The 17,567-nt window shown below is 37.9% G+C and overlaps 1 protein-coding gene across 1 annotated transcript in view; it reads left to right on the top strand.

Moving 5' to 3' along the window:
- LOC150087120 (twitchin-like) overlaps positions 1–17,567 on the top strand; it is a 3,511,780-nt gene that overhangs the window by 2,474,576 nt on the left and 1,019,637 nt on the right. Inside the window, 2 exon segments of the mRNA XM_090372971.1 lie at positions 835–1,134; positions 4,133–4,435. Of these exon segments, the coding sequence (XP_090229097.1) occupies positions 835–1,134; positions 4,133–4,435 (603 nt within the window).

Raw genomic sequence — 17,567 nt, 5'->3', positions numbered from 1 at the left:
TGATATGTGAAAATTGACATACAAACTGAATGCTGTCCAACTCAGCTACTTTTGCTGAAAAGAGTGAGAGATCTGGCAACAAAGAAACGAAGTTCGAAAATGGTGCTGCAAAAAAGAAGTAATTATTTTCGTTAAGGCCTATGCATATGCATTATTGTGGCTAAAAGTTACATTTGTTTTGTTACCTATGAAACTTAGAGCATTTTTATTTCTAAACTTACTAAACCTTTTTTTTAAGTCTTCAGAACAGTATTTTTGATAAGTTCGAAAATCCAAACAAATCGGAAGTCCGAACTATTCCTGGTCCCAATTAGTTCAGATTATCGACACTACTGTGTATATGCTTTGTTGAATCATTTTAGGCAAAAGGCATATAACTTGTATGTTTCCTTGAAAATAACACGATAAACTAATGTAGAAAGTTAACAAAACTCACTGATGATGATTTTTCCTTTCTGTTAATTGTGTATTTGCAAGATTTTTTTGTTTGCAAAATACTCATTTCTGTTTGCAGTAATCTTTGGCGTACTCTTGTTGATAAAGTATTTCTTAATTTTTTTTTTTTTTTTTTCTCTAAATGAGAAATTCCATCTTTTTATGTTACTGAGATTTATCAGCCAGCCCATCTGCTAATAATAGTATTTTTCAGTATTGCAAGTATTAAAAAAATTTAATATAGTTATTTAATATCATTATTTGGTATTCAATATTAATATTTAATATTACTATTTAAATGCAATACAATAATCAATATTAATATTTAATACTAAATACTTAAATTTTTAATAAATTTAATTTAAACATCACACAAAGTTTATTTTTTTTTATATTTAGATCGTCCAGCAGCACCAGAAAACGTTTGTGGTGAAGATATTGAGGGAGATTCCCTTACGCTCCGCTGGTTGCCCCCTAAAGATGATGGTGGTGCTGAAATTACAAACTATGTTGTTGAAAGGAAAGAAGTTGATGCAGCAAGTTGGACTCGTGTGAGCAGCTTTGTAACAGGCACTGCCTGCAGAGTTAGAAACCTAACTGTAGGAAGACGGTATGAGTTTCAAGTTATGGCAGAGAATCAATATGGAACAGGCAGTCCGGCCATGACTTCTGAGCCAATATTGGCAAAATTACCATTTGGTAAACATGATTTTTTTGTCTTTTATATAAATGTTATCACAGTATATATGCTTTGATTAATAGATTTAAGTAGAGACCACAGATTTCTAAATCACTTGTCTTGTTTGTGAGTTTATTCATTTAGAAGAATGTTAATTTTATATTTAAATCCAGTTATAGATTACCATTAGCATTAGCATTAGTAGAGGCATTTGATGCAAGAAAGCAAGCTTATGCAGCATCAGCCAAAAAAAAAAATAAATAAAAAAAAAAAATAAAATAAATAAATAAAAAATAACCACTTCCACTTCACCCCTCTGTTCGTTCGAAATACCTGTCCAGCTGAGTCTTAAACTTATTTAGGTTATCAACTTCCATGACAAGGGATGGAAGTCTGTTCCACCAAACAACCACCCGCTGGCTAAAGGAAAATTTCCTCACGTCTATCCTACATCTGTCTTTCCTCAATTTGAATTTATGCCCTCTCAGGTGATTATTCTGAGCAAGAGGAACAATCTCATCACATTTGAGCATGCTCAAACCATTCAAGGCTTTATACACCTCTATCAGATCACCTCGCTGGTGCCTAGTCTCCAGACACTGTAATTTGCAAAACTTAAGACTTTCTTCGTAAGAGCACCCCTTTGTTCCATTCACTAATCTTGTTGCCCTTCTCTGTACTCGTTCCAGCAGCTCTACATCCTTCTTGAAATGAGGCCTCCAGACCTGTATACAGTACTCTAGGTGTGGCCTGACCCTTGCCTTATACAAGGGAATAATCACCTCCTTATCCCTGCTAGAAAAATTCCTATATATCATTGACTGAATTTAAATACTGTCTCAGTCCATCGTAGTCGCCTTTACGAAAGCAATAACCCTTCCCTTTACCCCTAATGGTAGTTACCTCTTTGAGTAAATCCCACTTCAGCACACTGTGATCACTGCCACCTAGTGGTTCATTTACCTGCAGATTCTTAATGCATGAAGAATCACTACTGATAATCAAATCAAGAGTATTACTCCCTCTAGTTGCCTCCCAAACATGCTGATGTAGAAAACAATCATCCAATAAATCCACAAAAGCTTGCTAGTGTGTGAGTAACCAACCCACAAATTCCAGTCAGTATCTGGGAAATTAAAATCCCCCATTATAAGACTCTCTGATTTACTGGCCCACTCTATTTCCCTGTACAGTTTCTTATTATACTCATCAGAGTCATTAGGCCTATAGCACACTCCTACTCTCAATTTTGATCTCCCAATGCTTATGTCACACCAAACTGACTCGACACTGCACTGTCCAGCAATGTCGACTGGCTTCACTTCCTTGGATTTTATGTATTTCTTAACTAATAGCATAACCCCTCCTCCCTCCCTACTCTGTCTATCCTTTCTGTAGACATTGTACTCCCCAAATTCCAGTTCTACATTCCTTATATCTGTGTGACACCACGTCTCTGAAATCCCCACAATATCTGCCTTTGATGTTTTGAGCAATACCTCAAATTCATCAAATTTATTTACTAAACTCCTAGCATTGGTGTACACACAAGTATACATGCACCTGTTCTTTTTCTTAGCTACCCTAACACAACCCATGTGTTTATTTGTACCCCAATGATTCCCAGTAGTCTCTGAAATATCCTGCATCTTATTTTCCAGGCTGCGGCTCATTCCAATAGAAGCAGTGCAAGAATCACTTTCACCTCTGCCAGTGACTACTGTTAATCTATTAGTCCTTGTATCCCCCCAATCTAGCAGTTTTCTGACCCACCTAACATTGCCTCGATAGCATCAGCAAACATTCTTGCAACCTTTCTATTTAAGTGTATCCCATCCCTGTAGAAGCAGTCTCTCCTGCTAACAAGTACAGACTAGGCTGAAAAAAATTCTACCCCTTGAGCCTTGCACAATCTTTTCAGAGCCGAATTGATCGACAGGGCTCTCATCATATACTCCCTCCTATCGTGTCTGCGCAGAATTGCAGACACTTTCAAATTCAACCCTAATTCACGGCTCTTTTTCAACAGTGACCTGTACTTGTTAAGTAATTCCGCCGGTCTCCTCCTCTTAATATAATTAGTGAATTGTATGAACTGACTGTGAAGTAACTTTGATTAAAACAGTGGAAAATTTGCTGAGAGATTGAAAAATGTGTTAACTTTTTTTTTTTTTTCTTTGTTTGTTTTTTTCCCTCAAAAAGTTAGCAATCACCGAACTTTTTTTTTTTTTTAATTTAGTTAGGGAAGCAAACATTTCAAATAGTTTTATAACCATAGAATTCAACTTCATCTGAATAATTAAGAAAACTATAGTCTTTCAATTTATACATTATTAGTATTAGAAGTGGCAAATAATGTAAGAATGCAAGCTTATAAAGCATCAGCCGAAAAAAAAAAAAAAAGCACATCCCATGTCATCCCCTCCAATAATTTGTTTAGTTCTTTGAATTTATTCGCACCTCCACTTTCACACAACAATCAATTGCCTACTGGGTGAAGGGAAACTTTTGCTCATCTATCCTGCAGCGAATCCTTCCTCGGTTTGAATTTATGCCCCCTCACATGTGTACTATGAGCAAGAGGAAGAATCACATCAGCATTGAGCTTACTCAGTCCATTCAGAGCCTTAAACACCTTAATCAAATCACCTTGCAGATACCTAGTTTCCAGATGCTGCAATTTGTGGAACTGAAGGCTTTCTTGGTAAGACGACCCTTTTGTTCCTTTCACTAATCTTGTTGCCCTTCTCTCCACCCATTCCAGCAGATCTATATCCTTCATAAAAGGAGGTCTCTGGCCCTGCACAGAGTGCTCAAATTGCCATCTAACCATGGAAGTGTCAACAATCCAATTATAAATAACATTATCTTATAAAACTTCATCCAGTTGTGATTGTCATCCTTTCATACATTGTATGTAATTTACTTGCATCTTTACTAAATTTGCAGTTATGTTTCTTATTATAACTCATATTTAATTTAGTATTTAAATAAAAAATTTAATTTATATAATCTTAGATCCTCCTTCTGCACCTGGAATTCCTCATTCAATCGAAACCTCAGAAGATTCGATAACTTTATCATGGACCAAACCTCACAATGATGGAGGAAGCTATGTTATTGGATATCATTTAGAGAAAAGAAAGTTTGGAGAAGACTCGTGGTCAAAAGCTTCAATGGCAGTTATCCCTGATCTTACTTATCGTGTATCAGGACTTATTGAGAATTCTGAATACGAATTTCGAGTTGCTGCAGTAAATGCTGCTGGACAGGGACCATGGAGTTCAGCTTCTGATGGAATAATTGCTAGACCACCACCATGTAAGTATTTTCTTTCTACATTATAATTTAAGTATCTAACTATATTTATTCATTGAAATATTTTATAAACTTGTATATATATATATGTAATTATTGAATTTTTTTTTATTATGATAGCAATTGTGGCTTCCGATTGCTGAGATTCTGTTTTCTAGAATGAGGCTGTTGCTGGTTGTATGAATCCTTAGGAACATTGCTGTAGCAGTTCATTGATTGGCCTAGAATCACCTGACAATTGTCACCTTCCTCATTAATTTTATTGATCACTACATCAATTCAATCAGAAGACTAAAAATTTTCTGATAATGAATGCCATTATCATTAGCAGTGGCATATGATGCAAGAAAGCAAGCTTATACTGCATTAGCAAAAAAAAAAAAAAAAAAACTTCCCTTTTCACCTATCTATTTGTTCCAGAAGTTTGTCCAGTTCTTCCTTGAATTTATTTAAGCTATTAACTTCCACAATGACAGATGGAAGTTTGTTCCAACAATCTACCACTCACTGGCTAAAGGCAAATTTCTGCACATCTGTTCTGCAACTGCCATTGCCAGCAAATGCTCAAATTACAGTAACAGACTGTGCTATCTGCACTCAGAGACATTTTATCTTTTGCATCTAAAATAAAATTTACAGATGCTGTCAGATCATTCCCACCAGTAGAAAACTCAGCTTCATAGCTGGCACCTAATAAGAGCAATCCAAGCGGATGCCCTGTATGCAGTGCAAAGGCTTTTAGATTATTGTGCATATTGTGCATATTAACTTTTAAAAGTTAATATTGTGCATATTAATTTTTATTTCTATATGCAGGATAAATATCGCCTTAGGTGATCACTCAGATTTTAGTATTAATATTCCATTGGCTAAATGAAGCAAGCATACTTTTATACACTAATAAAACTTAAAATCAATAATGCAAATAAGTGATTATCCAGTTTCACTTGGAATTTAACCAAACTTTTTGCCTTTGGCAAGTAATATATTCCAATAATCTACTGTACGCTTTCCAAAGGCTTCACAAGATCCACCCTTCTGTTGTTCTGGTCTCTCCTACCAGTGAAATATATCTCTCTATCATTCATTTCACTACTGACTATATCCAAGAAGCAGCTTGAGGAGGTTCTTGGGCATTATTAGACTGTGTGATCTGGGTAATACATTTCCAACCAGAAACTATCTCTTTAACTGGGTTTTATTTGAAAGATTTTGTGTGTACATGGTGGGGTTGCCACAGATTGGCAGGGATTGCCTAATACAATAAATAGATAAATAAGTAAAAAATGTTCCCGCTTAGGGCCTTATATAACTTAGTCTTCCACCTTCTAAGCCATTTATGGACATTGATTAGCATCCCTTGGAAATCTTCTTTCAGTCCTCTCTAGAAGACCTGCCTCTCTTCAGTTGTGCCTGCAGACATGAATGCAATATTCTAAATGCAGGTCCACCATAATCTTATACAGTAAAGAACTCTTTGCTATTTTTCTTTGCGTCCTTTGCCAAAGATTTCTCATAATCTGCCTTTGCTTGCATAACCTCCTTTGCAACTTGATTACAGACTAGCTTATATCTGCTGTAGGCTTCTGTTTCACCTGATAATTTATATGCATCCCATGCATTTTACTTTTTCTTCCCCAAACCTCATTAATTCATCCAACATCCATTTAGGCCTGAACCTTGAACAGTATTTCTTAGTTGGTATGAAAAGCCTTGTAGCCTCGATGATTAAGCCCACGAAGGCTTTCCATTTAGAATTCGCCATTGGTAACATCATCAGTTGATCCCCCACTGTAGAGAATTTAAAAACTGTCTGAGACCACTATAGTCACCTATACGAAAACAAAAACCTTTCCCTTTACCCTTGATGGTAGTTACATCTTTAAGTAAATCCCACATACTACACTGTGATCACTGTCACCTAGTGGTTCCTTTATCCGCAAATTCTTAATGCATGAATAATCACTGCTGATAATCAGATGAAGATTATTACTCCCTCTGATAGCCCTTCGAGCATGTTGCTGTCAAAAATACTCCTCCAATAAATCCAAAAAAGTCTTGCTAGCGTGCGAGTGACCAACCCACAAGTTTTTGTCAATATCTGGAAAGTTAAAATCCCCCATTACGAGACATTCTGATTTATTCACCCATTCTATTTCTCTGCATAGCTGTTCATTGTACTCATCAGAGTCATTAGGCCTATAACATACTTCTACTCTCATTTTCTCTTTCACGGTGTTTATGTCACACCAAACAGATTCAACATTGCACTATTCACCCATGTCAACTGGATGCACTTTCTTAGATTTTGTGTGTTTCTTAACTAGCAGAATAACCCCTCCTCTCTTCCTACCCTGTCTGTTCTTTCTGTACACATTGTGCTCCCCAGATTCCAATTCTTCACTGCTTATATCTGTGTGACACCATGTCTCTGATATCCAAACAATATCTGCCTTTGATCAGCACTTCAAATTCATCAATTTTATTTATTATATTTATAGCATTAGTGTACATGCAAGTATACATGCACCTGGTCTTGCTCTTAGTTACCCTAACACAGTCCATGTATTTACTGGTTCTGTGATGACTCCGAGCAGCTCTTGAAGTTCCCAGCAACTTGCTCTCTACGCTGCTGCTCATTACAATAGAATCAGTGCAAGAATCACTTTCACCTCTGCTTGCGGCTACCGTTAATCTTTTAGTCTATGATTTCCCCCCCCCAATCTAGCAGTTTTCTGACCCCACCTAACAGTGCCTCAGTAGCATCAGCAAATATTTTTGCACCCTTTCTATTTAAGTGTATCCCATCCCTGTAGAAGCAGTCTCTCCTGTTAGCAAACAGATATCTCTCGTGTTAGCAAGCAGAGACGACACTGAAAAAAAATTTTATACAACTTGAGCCTTGCACAATATTTCCAGGGCCGAATTGATTGACAAGGCTCTCATCATATACTCCCTCCTATCGTGTCTGTGCAGAATTGCAGACACTCTCAAATTTAACTCTAACTCAACTTTTTTTCAGCATTGACCTGTACTTGTTAAGTAAATGTGCAGATCTCTTACTCTTAAATTTATTAATGCCAATGTGTGCAACCTTTTTTGCCCTTAAAAGATGATATCTGCCCTACAATGTCATCAACTTTTGCCCCCGGCACACATACCCTGGTCCTGTTCTACCTATCCTTTTTGCATAATATATTCCCCGTCTCCCTGACAGTAGAGTCACCAACAATAACTAGTTCCTGTAGGACCAGCACATTCTGCCTTGGGATTGCCTTTGTGTTGCCTTATGTACAGGAGTGAGCTCTGGCATTGAGTTGGGCAGCTGAGAGCTTGATGGGTCCCTCATATTAATTTCTTTGAGGGCATTTACCCCACACCTCAAACTCTCACAGTCGCCCATCAGAACGCTGAGTTGGCACCTAATTTCTTCACAGTCTCTGCACCTAGCACACACAAAAACCTCCTTGGCTAGATCATGTCCTGTTCTAGACAGGTCTGCAAACATTTCACGCGTTATTTTTGACTGCGATGTGTTGGAAAGTCCCTCCTTCAGCTCTCCCGTGAGTCACAGCACTCTGGCTATTCTGTAAATGCTAATTTTCTGTTCTAGTCTGGGTCATGATTCCGTTAAGTATAATTTAATTAACAATTAACTTTAATAAGGTTAATAAATTTTACTGATTAATTGATAATACTATACTAATCTAACAGATTTCTAATACAGTGCGACGTTTTTCACTATCTAGTTTTACGTTAAACCTTATTGTTCAAATATTGTTCAAGGTTTAGGCCAAAATGGATGTCAGATGAACTAATGAGGCATATGGCAGAGAAGAAAAATGCATGGGATACTTACAACTTAACACATGACACAGAAGCCTATGATAGATACAAGTTGATATGCAACCAGGTTACAAAGGAGGTTAGGCAGGCGAAGGCAGATTACGAGAAATCCTTGGCAAGGGATGCAAAGAAAAACAGCAAAGAGTTCTTTACTTATGTAAACTCTAGAAGGAAGGGGATGAATCAGATTGGTCCACTTGATATTGATGGGTCAACTGTTGATGATCCTGCTCAGGTAGCTAACAAACTAAATGAATATTTTGCATCGACATTCACACATGAGGAGTTATTCAGCAAGGGGAATGCCAGAGGAGTATTCAACTCTAGCAGTAAGCTACAGAATCTTGAAATAACTGGGAGTAAAGTGGAGGAGAAACTGTTGAAGATAAACACAAGAAAGGCACCCGGGGTGGATGGGATCTATCCAGTTATATTAAAGGAGGCAGCAAAGGAGGTAAGCAAACCCTTAGCCATAATTATGAGAGCTTCCTTGGACTCAGGGGAGGTACCCATAGACTGGAAATGTGCAAATGTGACCCCAATTCACAAAGGAGGATCAAAGGTGACACAAGTAATTATAGACCTGTGAGCTTAACTTCTGTTCCAGGAAAATTAATGGAGGCACTGGTTAAAGAAGCACTGCAGGATCATTTAGACAAGACTTCAGTTATAGCTCAGACACAGCATGGTTTTGTTAAGGGGAAGTCTTGCCTGACCAACTTGATTGGATACTATGATGCAGTCACAAAAGAACTGGATGCAGGGAATAACTTTGATATTATATACTTGGATCTTAGAAAGGCTTTTGATACTGTTGCACATGGAAGACTGCTACACAAATTGGAGCAGTGTGACATTGGAGGCAAATTGCTGCTATGGATAAAGGGGTGGTTGAGGGGGAGAAGACAGAGAGTGGTAATCAATGGACACTACTCATCGTGGACTAATGTTATTAGTGGAGTCCCTCAGGGCTCAGTCCATTATTGTTTTCTGTATTTATAAATGATATTGATGATGGTATATCAAGCTTAATGTCCAAGTTTGCAGATGATACAAAGGTTGGCAGGGTTGTCAAGGACACTACTGACACTATGCTGCTGCAACAGGATCTGGAAAGGTTGAGCAGATGGGCTTCGAGGTGGCAAATGAAGTTTAACATTGACAAATGTAAAGTACTACACATGGGAAACAGCAACCCCAGAGCAACGTATCAACTCTGTGGTACTACACTGACAGTGGTAGAGAATGAAAGGGACTTGGGGGTGATTGTGCAGGCAGATATGAAGTTCTCTGAGCAGTGCAGACGGGCTGCAAGAGTAGCTCATGGAGTATTGTCAATGATATACAGGAATTTTTCCAGCAGGGATAAGGAGGTGATTATTCCATTGTATAAGGCAATGGTCAGGCCACACCTAGAGTACTGTATACAGGTCTGGAGGCCTCATTTCAAGAAGGATGTAGAGCTGCTGGAACGAGTACAGAGAAGGGCAACAAGATTAGTGAATGGAACAAAGGGGTGCTCTTATGAAGAAAGGCTTAAGTTTTGCAAATTACAGTGTCTGGAGACTAGGCACCAGCGAGGTGATCTGATAGAGGTGTATAAAGCCTTGAATGGTTTAAGCATGCTCAATGCTGATGGGATTCTTCCTCTAGCTCAGAAAAATCACCTGAGAGGGCATAAATTCAAATTGAGGAAAGACAGATGTAGGATAGACGTGCGGAAATTTGCCTTTAGCCAGCGGGTGGTTGGTTGGTGGAACAGACTGCCATCCCTTGTGGTGGAGGTTGATAGCCTAAATAAGTTTAAGGCTCAGCTGGACAGGTATTTTGAACGAACAGAGGGGTGAAGTGGAAGTGGGTTTTTTTTTTTTTTTTTTTTTTTTTTGGCTGATGCTGCATAAGCTTGCTTTCTTCCATCAAATGCCTCTACTAATGCTAATGCTAATGCTTATGCTATTTCGGACCCCAGTGCCAAGCAAGTGACTATAGCGATTTCTGAATGATTTCTAAGCAATTTTCTCAAAGAGTAGCTGATAATTATAGTATTATTCTTCATTTTTCAGAGTTATTTAATTTTGCTGTTCTAAAGTAAAGAATTTAGCATACTTAACAGAAAGGAAAGACACCTTTCTTCTTGTACATAGGACTACCTACTAATGCACTAACTACTAACCTTCCTTTATTGCTTGGTTACTGGTGGCACAGCTCCTGCCTCCACGTGGCGGGGGCAGGAAACCTGGGAGAAGAAAGCCACCCTCCCAGGGCAAAAAGGAGCAAAGATGGACAAAATTAAACAGTCCACTTATGGATCGTTTGATCCAGACCTAGATCAACATGATCCAGATCATGATGACGCAACATCCCATGCTAAGAGACAAAAAAAGGAAGGAACGGATAATACCGTACCTCTCTTTTTAATTCTACACTCCTCCACAGACCAATCAGTTAGTAAGGTTTCCTCGTTTTTGATACAAAAATGTCTTTAAAATGTGGCTGGCCCTCCAAAAATGGTTAGGCGATTAAGATCCAGAGATTTATTAGCTGAAACGACCAAATGTAGACATGCTGAGAGACTATTAAAATATCTACCTTTGGTGGAATTCCCAAGAAAGTTACCCCACGTGGTACCTTAAACTCCTATAAAGGGGTAATAAATATCAGAGTGGGATCTGTTAAACGTATCGGTGGATGAACTTGTCCACGAAATACGAGATCAAAATGTGGTACACGCAAAAAGAATCATCATCAAAAAAGATGGAGAGCTTGTTCCTACTCGGACAGTGATACTCACATTTTAAAACACCGAACCTATCTACCACCATAAAAGCTGGTTACCTTAGATGTCAGGTAAGACCTTATATTCCGAACCCAATCCGGTGCTTTGCCAAAAATTTGGTCATTCGCAAATTGTATGCAGAGGAGTTCCTGTCTGCCCTAATTGCGAGTCCTTAGATCACAATCAGAGTGACTGTTCAGCTGCACAAATTACATGCCTGAACTGCAAAGATGACCACCCTATATATTCCAAAAATTTGTGAAAAACGGATAACAGAAAAAAAAAAAATAGTAAAATACAAGGTCAAGAATAAAGTCAGCTAAGAAGAAGCAAGAAAACTAGTTTCACATACTATAAACAAAAAATATTACATAGGCTAATGTAATAAAAAAATACCAAACAGTCTCCATGCAAAGAGATGTCACAGTTCCCATTAACAAGTCAATTTCTGATTGGGCTAGAACTGTCCTCTCTGAGCAACAACTACATGTGCATAAACAACAACCCCAACTCTCAGACCAGGCAAATAACACTCCTCTGACAATACCAGCGGCATATCCTCCTCCAGTGATTGCTATCACATCTCGTATTACAAACTGAAATGCAAGAAAAATACCCAGGACAAAACCATGGATGCAGATGGCACATCTATACATGAAGATCCAATTTTAGAAATCTACGCTGAAGAAGAAATGGACACTGGTCGACCAGTTTTCAAAAAAGACAAATCAAAATTGGAATGTAATAAGCTAGTCACCTTCAAAAAGAAGTCATATACAGCTCCATCAATTAAACACAAATAATGACCTGTATTTTACAATGGAACTGCAGAGGCTTTTGTTGCAACACAGATGATATCCGTGATCTAATTAACCGGTATTCTCCAGTTGCGCTTTGTCTTCAGGAAACTTACCTAACCTCGCAAATTTCTCCTTCAATAAAGAACTATTGCCTTTATCGAAGAGATCGTAATAGAGCAAATGCTGCCCATGGTGGTGTAGCAATACTAATAAATTCAAATATCCCAACTAAACATATTCCGCTTCAAACTGAAATAGAAGCTGTTGCTGTTCATACAACTCTCTGTATTTCAATAACAATTGTCTCAATTTACCTACCATGAAACCATACTTACTCTTTAAAAGATCTTGAAGATCTCTTCCTACAGATACCTCCACCTCTCTGTATATTGGGGGATTTTAGCGGGCACCACCCCTTATGGGGTGATCCTAAACTAGACAGACGTGGTCAACTCATTGAAAGCTTTCTAGATTCACAAAACCTTGCCATATTCAATACCGGTGCACACACTCATATACAACTCCCAACGGGACACACCTCAGCAATAGATCTCAATTTGTTCTCCAGTGCTGATCCCGAGCATAGAGTGGTATGTTTCAAATGATCCTATGGGAAGTGACCACTTTCCAATCATATGCAATTTTTTAATATCAAAGACTCCTTCAAATAAACCCCCTCAGGAAATGGAAATTTGTTCGGGCAGGCTGGGCAAAATTTCGATCATCAATCTCTCTTGATGAGGAAAAAATTGAACTCCAGAATATCGATAATGTAACAGATTACATCACGTCACCTCTTCTAAAAGTGGCCAAGGACACAATACTATTATCAAATCCCCCTGGTCGCAAGCATTATAATTACTGGTGGAATGAGGAATGCACAAAAGCAAAGAAAGCAAAAATTAAAGCCTGGAATTTATTTTGGCAATGTCCAACCAAAACCAACCTCATTAATTATAAGAAGCTAAGGGCAAAAGCATGATTTATACAAAGGCAAGCCAAGAAAGAATCCTGGACACATTTTGCATCGACCTTTAACAGAAACACTGATCCAAAAATTATATGGAAAAAAAATTAGACAGCTACCTTGTAAGTTTCCTACTATACCTTCTCCAATCCTCTCCTGGAAAGGGCAAGACCTATCCAGTCCCTTAGATATTGCTAATGCTTTGGGGAATACTTTTGCTGAAATCTCAGCAACATCAACTTATTCTACATCATTCCAATGAATTAAAAACACTAGAGAAAAGCATGCCATTAACTTTTAAACTGCCCACCTTCTTTCATATAACAAACCTCTGCAATACTCTGAATTTTTGCATGTCATTAGAACAGCCCACAATGGTGCTGTCGGGCGAGATGGGATTTATTATGTCATGCTACAACATCTTGATTACAAAGCTTTGTGCCTGCTTCTGGTTTTTTTACAATCGTAAATTTTTATAAAATGTTTTTCCAGCTTCTTGGCATCACTCTACTGTTTTGGCATTCCTAAAGCCTGGGAAAGATCCAACCAACCCCCATAGCTATAGACCAATATCTCTCTCAAGCTTCCTCAGCAAAATCCTAGAAAAAATTGTCCACAGAAGACTCGTCCGGATCATTGATCAGAACATCTAATTAGCCATAATCAATATGACTTTCGTAAAAAATAGGTCGTACTTAGATCTTGTGGTCAACGCTGAATTTGCCAATTGAAATGCCTTTGTTAAAGGTGAACATCTTGTAATGGTTTCAATAGATATAGAGAAGGCTTTTGACACCACCTGGCGACATGACATACTTAGTGATGTTTACTCTCTTGGCGCCTCCGTAGCCAGGTGGGCAGGAGCAGCAGCGCGTAGCAAACGCTTCTTGATTGGACCGGGGTTCGAGCCTGTGACCACCAAATATGGAGGATGTGAAAAGGTCAGGGAATGACCACTGCATATCTCTCCGGAGAAATATGGTCTTAGTTGCTAATGCTCCTAAAAACCAAATAACAAACAAACAACAAACTTTACTCTTCTGGTCTGCGCGACAACCTTCTTATATTTGTTCAGAACTTCCTACATACTAGATTGTTTCAAGTTCAGTACCAACGTGCCCTCTCCACAACATTCATTCTGGAAGAAGGTGTTCCACAGGGATCATTACTGAGTGCTACTCTGTTTGCTCATAGAATAGATTCTATTACCAGACAGCTTCCAAATACAGTCGAGACTTACCTTTATGCAGATGACCTTTCCATCTCCTGCCATTCCCAAAATATGAGATCTGTTGAATGGCAGCTTCAGATACCACTCAATAAAATACAACAGTGGGTCAGCCTGAACGGCTATCAATTCTCGCAGCAGAAAACAGTTGCTATCCATTTTGGTAGGTAACGCAAACTTCATCCGGATCCTGAACTTCAAATTTCTAATGTCTCCATCCTGGTCACTAATAACAACAGATTTCTAGGATTAATCCTTGACAACAAGTTAAATTTTATAGACCATATTAAAAATGTACGTACTTCCTTTCTAAAAAAGTTAAACATACTCAGAGCTTTATCCAGCCAAACATGGGGTGCAGATCGTACCTCTTGTATAGTACGATATGATCTGGTACAATAATATCAAGCATATTACTAAAAATTGAAGAACGCCATCAACAGGTCACCTTCTGTTGGATTCCAGCACATTCTGTTATTTTGGGCAATGATATCAAATCTAATATCAAATCCTATACAGGGCATTAACCAAATCCCACCTTGATTATGTAGCTCCCATCTATGATTCTGATAGAATGAGTGCATCACATTGGCTTGATCCCATTCAACACAGTGCTTTGAGGATTGCACTTGGTGCTTTCAGAACATCGCCCACACATAGTCTCTGCATTAATGCTCATGAGCCCTCACAAATGTTATGTAGGAAAGCACTGTTACTAATGTATACTGTTAAGATACAAAGTTTTGGCTTGCATCCCATTCAGTCATACTTGTTCAATCCACCATTAGAAAACCTCTTCAGAAATAAGCCTAGCATAGTAAAGCCAGCTGGTCTTAGCCTCCTTGAACTGATGGAAGTTTGGAATGTTTCCATTCATTCCATACAACAGGTAGCAACCTGCTTGTTAACCGCCATGGGCTTCTCTTCCTCTGGTGACTTGTGACACTTATCTCTGCCAATGGGGGAAAGGGCATTTTACAAGCATCTGATATCAAACAACTTCATGCAGTTCACACTCAAAGATATATTATATGCAATTAAACTGGCCTTACAAAATCTCTGTTCTGATCGCTCTTTAAAATCTGTGTAAATAATAGTAATTATTTACACAGATTTGCTCAGTTTAATCATGGCTTTATGTAATTCCTCAGATTTCACCCTGTTAAAGACGAAATGTGAAGCATATTACTAAAAATTGAAGAACGCCATCAACAGAGGTCACCTTCTGTTGGATTCCAGCACATTCTGGTATTTTGGGCAATGAACTGGCTGATAAAGCTGCAAGAAATCCAACTACCTTGGACTTAACTAATATCCCTATTCTGCCATCAGACTATGCATTAACTATTCAAGCTGCATTCTTGTCAGAATGGAGAACAATATGGCACTCTCAAACTAATAATAAACTCTTTCAGATTAAACATGATCTGAAAATTTGGTGCTCCAGTATCTGTATATCAAGACGAGAAGAAGTAATCCTTTCAAAGGCAAGAAGAGGTCATACCCATCTTTTTTTACTCACAGGAGGCGATTCACCACAGTGTCCACATTGTTATATAAATCTGACTGTTAAACACATTCTCATTGACTGCCCCTACTATAGACAAGACAGAACTTCAACCCTGCTATCACTGGTAAATATTGATAAACCAATAACTTTAGAGAATCTCATTGCTTACAAATACAAATATTTCCGAATTTTTCAACTTTCTGAAGCAAATTGGACTTTTTAATCATTTCTGATTTTATGAAAATTTCTCATTTTCTTACATTAAAAATGAATAGACGCATTATAGCCATAGTAGCTTATTCACCATTAAATCCCCATAACAACAATTATACTATTCCATATCGTATAACAATGATGGCAAGTTACAAACGTAAAATCTATGGACACTAAGTATTACCTTTCAAAATCGTCTAAATTAAATTAATTCTAATAACAAGAGAAAAATGTGAAAGTTTAAAGGCATTTTATTCATCACTGAGTAATGAAGAAAATAACATGCGTGTTTATAAAAAATGGGTGAAATTTTTCTTAAAATTTCTGGAGGCAAATAATTTGTCTCAAATTGTAAGCTCAATATTAAGCATTCCAGATATGCAAATGCTTCATCAGGAAGAGTTTTCAACTTAATGAAAACTGCTTGGCGAAAAGAGAGACACCTTCTTTTATTAGAAAATTTAGAAGCTGAATTTATGGCCAAAGAAAACTATGACATGTCCTGTTCAGAATTTAAAAACTTTTTAAAATCTTTGTAAGAAGAAATTTTAAGACTAGTGAAATCTAAAGAAAAATATATAAAGTAAAAGTAGTCTTACATTAAAAGTATTCTTACATTTGTTCACTGTCTATACAGTGAACAAATACAGAACAGAAATACAGATTTAATGCAGACATTGAGAAGTTACATAAAATAATGAATAAAGATAAAAACAAAAAAAAATAGTAATTAAAACAAAAGACTAGTTGAGTAGAACATAAAATAACATCGGCAAACTAGGACCAGCACTTACACAATTTTCCTTTTCAAACAGAAAGATTGGCTAAGATGCCATCACGATATGCCTTGTCAATAGACCACAGTTCGATGACTATGTTGCTCGAGTCGAGAGCATCCAGACTCATATTTGGGAAATGCCTCTTGAAATTCTGTAACCTCTGGAGCCTTGAGCACAAGGAGGGGATGCTGCAGAAGTGTCTTCCTGGTACTGCAGAAATGTCTCCATCTGTTTGTCCCAAATGTTGATGTGTTCATGCTTGGATGAGCACAGATGAAGGAATGCCTTTAGTTTTAGCACATGGGCTCTGTGGACTGTGGGCACGTATTGAGATTTGGAGCAGAGTGCAGTTTTGATGTCGTGTAGATCTGATGAGACCACAAGTTGGCCCACTTCAACTTGTCCCCATGGACTGGAGATGTGCAAATTTATCCCCAATTCACAAAGTGGGTTAAAAGGGTGATGCAAATAAATATAGACCTGTTAGTTTAACTTCTGTTCCGGGGAAAATAATGGAGTCGCTGGCTAAAGAAGTGTTGCAGAATCACCTAGACAAGACAGCAGTAATAGTTCAGAAACAGCTTGGGTTTGTTAAGGGGAAGTCTTGTCTGACTAATTTGATTGGATACTAAGATGTGGTCACAAAGGAACTGGATGCAAAAAATTATTTTGATATCATATACTTGGATTTCAGGAAAGCTTTTGTTCTGTTGCACATGGAAGCCTGCTGTACAAATTGGAGTGGTATGGCATTAAGGGCAAGGTACTGCAATGAATAAAGGGATGGTTGTGTGGGAGACAGCAGAGAGTGAAAATAAATGGACACTTCTCTACATGGACTAATGTTATTAGTGGAGTCCCCCAGGGTTCGGTGCTGGTCCCATTCTTGTTTTGTGTATTTATCAATGATATCAATGAAGGTATATCAGGCTTAATGTTCAAGTTTGCAGATGATACAAAAGTTGGCAGAGTTGTTAATGATAGTAAAGACAGTATGCTACTGCAACAGGATCTAG

This window comes from Mastigoproctus giganteus, chromosome 4 (genome assembly GCF_048544385.1).
Source record: "Mastigoproctus giganteus isolate SK-2022 chromosome 4, ASM4854438v1, whole genome shotgun sequence".
Classification (NCBI taxonomy): Eukaryota; Metazoa; Arthropoda; class Arachnida; order Uropygi; family Thelyphonidae; genus Mastigoproctus; species Mastigoproctus giganteus.
The sequence above is the reverse complement of the archived record's forward strand: the minus strand, read 5'-3'. Positions and strand labels throughout refer to the sequence as shown.